This window comes from Antrostomus carolinensis, unplaced genomic scaffold, assembly GCF_000700745.2.
Source record: "Antrostomus carolinensis isolate BGI_N321 unplaced genomic scaffold, ASM70074v2 scaffold29143, whole genome shotgun sequence".
Classification (NCBI taxonomy): domain Eukaryota; kingdom Metazoa; phylum Chordata; class Aves; order Caprimulgiformes; family Caprimulgidae; genus Antrostomus; species Antrostomus carolinensis.
The window spans coordinates 318-4333 of NW_010304935.1; the positions used below are offsets into that span (position 1 = coordinate 318).

General features: G+C 41.7%; 1 protein-coding gene across 1 annotated transcript; it reads right to left on the reverse strand.

Annotated features, from left to right (window-relative positions):
* Positions 1 to 1251: 1251 nt before the first annotated feature.
* On the reverse strand, positions 1252 to 3573 carry HOXC11 (homeobox C11). The gene is made up of 2 exons (XM_010164642.1): positions 2895 to 3573; positions 1252 to 1484 (listed from the first exon to the last, which is right to left on the reverse strand). The coding sequence occupies exons 1-2, from the start codon at positions 3571 to 3573 to the stop codon at positions 1252 to 1254; spliced, it is 912 nt and encodes a 303-aa protein (XP_010162944.1).
* Between the last annotated feature and the right edge of the window lie 443 nt (positions 3574 to 4016).

Genomic DNA, 4016 nt, shown 5'->3' on the forward strand with positions numbered 1-4016 from the left:
AACTACAACCGGAAAACAGCAAAAGACATCTGGAGCCAAAAATCAGAGTAGGATTACTGGGCCAAGAAAAATCCTATAAATTTCAGTTTGCTGCTGAATACAATGAACTCCACACCAAAACTGTGCTCCAAGGTGGAGGTTTCTTATTAATACCCATCCTATTAGAAAAGATTGCAATGAGTCCCGTGAATATGGATGATGATATTTCTGATATGCATTCAGGTTTTGAAACTCCTAGAGAAGAAAACCCACACCGCAATGACCGCAAAGAGGCTTTTAAGAGGGGAAATTCTAATAAAATGGTCAAATAAAATCATAATGTAGAACAGCTTGCAATGTCTTTATTTGCCACAGAATTTCACAGAGTATCCCGGGGACTCACTTTACATACACAAACGGGTTTTTTTTTTTAATTATTTTTTTCAGGATTTTTTTTTTCTCCCTCTTGTTCCCTGTCTCCCATTTCCAGGGGGGGGGGGAAATGAAAAAGCACTAGGAAATTTATTTACAAACCATTTCAGAGACAGTTATTGCAACATATTTTCACTTGGATTTCCTCCCCTCCCGACTCCACATGTAGAAATGACACTGCAGAGGCTATATATATGGGTATATGAATATATATATGGATATATGAATATATATATGGATATATACGCACACATTCCCATATATATATGCACATATATATTTTTAGATAGAAAAAGTGGATGGAGGAGATGGAAATCATGATCTTCCTTAGGACATTGAAGAGTTGGGTGGGTGTGAAGGTGCACACACACCCACACAGAAGGACACACATGTCTGTGTGTGTTCACACACACACACACACTCACCCCAGATGAAGTGATTTCATCCTACAAGGGAGACTTTGGCCGCTCTTGTGATAACACAGCTGCATATTGAAATCGCTGTGGTAGTAACACACAGCACTATGCTTTATTCAACCGGACAGGGTGCCTAAATAATAATAATAACAACAATAAAAATAATAATAATATAAAAAAGGGGAATCTCAACTCGTTCAGGGAAAAAAAAAAATATTAAATAAAATGTTCATGGAATCCAAGTCCTTGTAGCAGGAACTGAAAGAAAATCTCACTCCTTTTGTTACTCAGCACTGTCCAAGACATACAAATCTAAGTGACGAAAAGGCTTAAACTTTGAGGTTGCTTTTGTCGACTCCAACCCCTCCTCGCCACTGTTCCTTCTCCACACACATACCCTTCACCAGGGGATTGCAAAAGATGTTCACAACAAGGGATTCCCAGAGAAATACTGCAGGCGGTCTCTGCTTAATTTTTTTTCTTTCATTCTTCTGTTCTGAAACCAAATTTTCACCTGTCGGTCAGTGAGATTTAACATCCTAGACAACTGGAGCCTTTTTTCTTTGTTTATATAGACATTGAAGAAAAATTCTCTCTCTAGCTCTCTGATTTGGAATTTCGAATAGGGGCATCTCTTCTTCCTCGTTCTGGGGGCACCTTAAAAGAACAAAAAAGCAGGGTAAATATCCTAAGGAAAAGCAAGACATAGAATCAACTTCACAGCTGACCAGATAAATAGGAGCAGATGAATAACTCCAGTTATTAAAGCAGGGGGAGATATCTTCCAGCAGTTCGCCTATTGTTAGGGTGGGGAGCAGAGGTGAGGTTACACAGGGTCTTAAGGACCGTGGTGTCATGATTTTCCCACTGCACGGGGCTGTAACATAGATATTTTTGGTGCAGAAAGGTGATTTTTTTATATTTTTATATTTTTTTTAAGAAAAAAGAGGCATCAGGCTGCTGGAGTAGGGTTTAAAGAGGGTGGAAGGAAAATTAAAAAAAAAACAAACCCCAAACCAACAAACAACCCAGCAAACCACACTCAGCTGCAAATCTGTTATCTGTATAGAAACAGCATGAGCAAGGTTGGAATTAGGGGAACTAGATATTATGTTTCGCATAAGTTTTTGATTAACTCCAGTCCTCGCCACACACGCAAAAAAAAAAAAAAAAAAAGAATCAAAGTAAAAGAGAACTTCGCATCTGAGCTGCAAAAGGGGACTTTGCATCACGAAAGCAAAGAGGGGAAACAACCCCAACCCTCCCCTCTTCCCAAATGAGCCCCTCGCTGGAGGATAACGAGCAAAGTTGCCTGGATTCAGCCTTTTTAAAGAAAAAAAAAAAAAAAAAAGCTAAGACTGCCTAGAAAATGGGAGTGCGTGCAAAAAAAAACCCCCAAACCCAAATCACCCCAGAAGAGCCAAGCGAACAACCACGTAAGTAAAAAAACCCTTCCTGACAAAAAGCTGGACGCTCCTCTAGCCTTGGAGAGGAATAAATGCCACTTTCACCAGCAAATTCGAAGAAAACGTGCAGCTTTGCCTGTGAATCCGACAGATTTCCCCCTTAGCATCGCACCCCCACCAAGAGAAAAGACTCAACATGCAGTTTTAATTAAATATTAAAAAAAAAAAAAAAAGAAGGAAAGAAAAAAAAGCAAACCCCAAACATTTCGCATGCATCTTAACGCCTAAAAGAAAACCCAGGCAGCTAAAGTAGTGTTCTGCCCAATTGCCTTTTACCCTCAGCAACCCGGGACCAAATCCTTTTAAAATGCTCGTGTAAGTTCATGATCAAAGTTAATATTTGTCACGACGGTGTGCTTTTAAAATTTCACAGACTCTAAGATACTGTGCCTGCTCCTAACATCTCCTCTTTTTTTCTCTCTCTCTTTTTTTTTTTTTTTTTTCAAAGAGCTTTTCCCATCGTAAAAATTCTTCTTGTTGGAAGAAAGAGCTTTGTAGGTTATAATAAAATCCTTTGAATGCTTATAAAACTCCACATAAAATTTGACCGACAAAACACACGGGCTAGTCCCTTAACCTTTCCATTTACTGCTCTACCTACTCGAATTGCTGCTTTTGCTGCTTTCCTTGGTGACAGAAGAGGACGAGGCTGAAGACCCGGGGTTTGTGTTTTCCTCCTCATCTTCCGGGTCTAGACCTTGATCTCCGCGGGATGACAGTGCGTGGGGTTGGGACTCTGCCTCCACTTTACCCTCACCCTTTTGTAGACAGCTCTCGGTTGGATTTTCCACCCCGCAATAAGTATTTTCGAAGAAACGGTCGAAACCTTGGGGCAAGACCGTGTTTTTGTTCATGCTGGTGTAGAATCCCGTCGATGCCGGGTGGTTGGAGCTGGGGTGGTGGTGGTGGCTGTACACGCTCTCGTTTTTCATTAGCATTTCGGTCATGGTGGAAGGCGGGATGCACTCTCTATGCATCAGATCTTCTGCGGAATAACACGAGGCGTAATTGCTGCGGTGATGCCATTTACTGGAGGGGTCTAGACCATAGGAGACCTCTCGCACTGGTGGTACTTGCGAGAGGTTGGTGGAGTAAGGGTAGGAGATTTGGCGAGAGGGGGCCTGTGGCAAGAAAGATGACACAGTTGAAAATTCGGGGACGTAATAGGTACAGCTGGGGAGGTAGAGATTGGAAGCGCAACCTGCCCTTTCTCCAAACTCAGCGCTCCTCTCCTTACGCGACTGGGAGCAGAAGTTGCCCAGGTTCACCGAGTTAAACATCTTTCGCCTTTTTCTTCCTCCTATAGCTAGAGGTTTGGGATCCGATGTGCGGAGGGTGAAAAAATTTGGGAAGGCGAGATGACGCGTTATCCGTCTTAGTCGCTCCGGCGGGCACGTGATCCAAAGTAGATATTGTCATATATCAGTTTGGAGCACTTAGAGGCGTAGGAGTGGTTCACTTAGGTAAGATCTCAGAGGTTCAAACGATTGGTTTGCAAACACCGCAGAAACATTATGAAAATCAATTGCAGATTTGTAGGCATTTTCCCGAAGGCACACCCCTTGTCAGAGCAGAGCAAGTACAAGGGGCGGCTTGTGAAGTTCCTGCCTTTTTTTTTTTTTTCCTTTCCTTGCCTTTTTTTCCCTCGCTTTTTTTTTTTTTTTTTCCCCCTTTGTTTTTTTTTTTTTCTTGTTTTTTTTTTTTTTTTTTTTTTTTTCCCCCC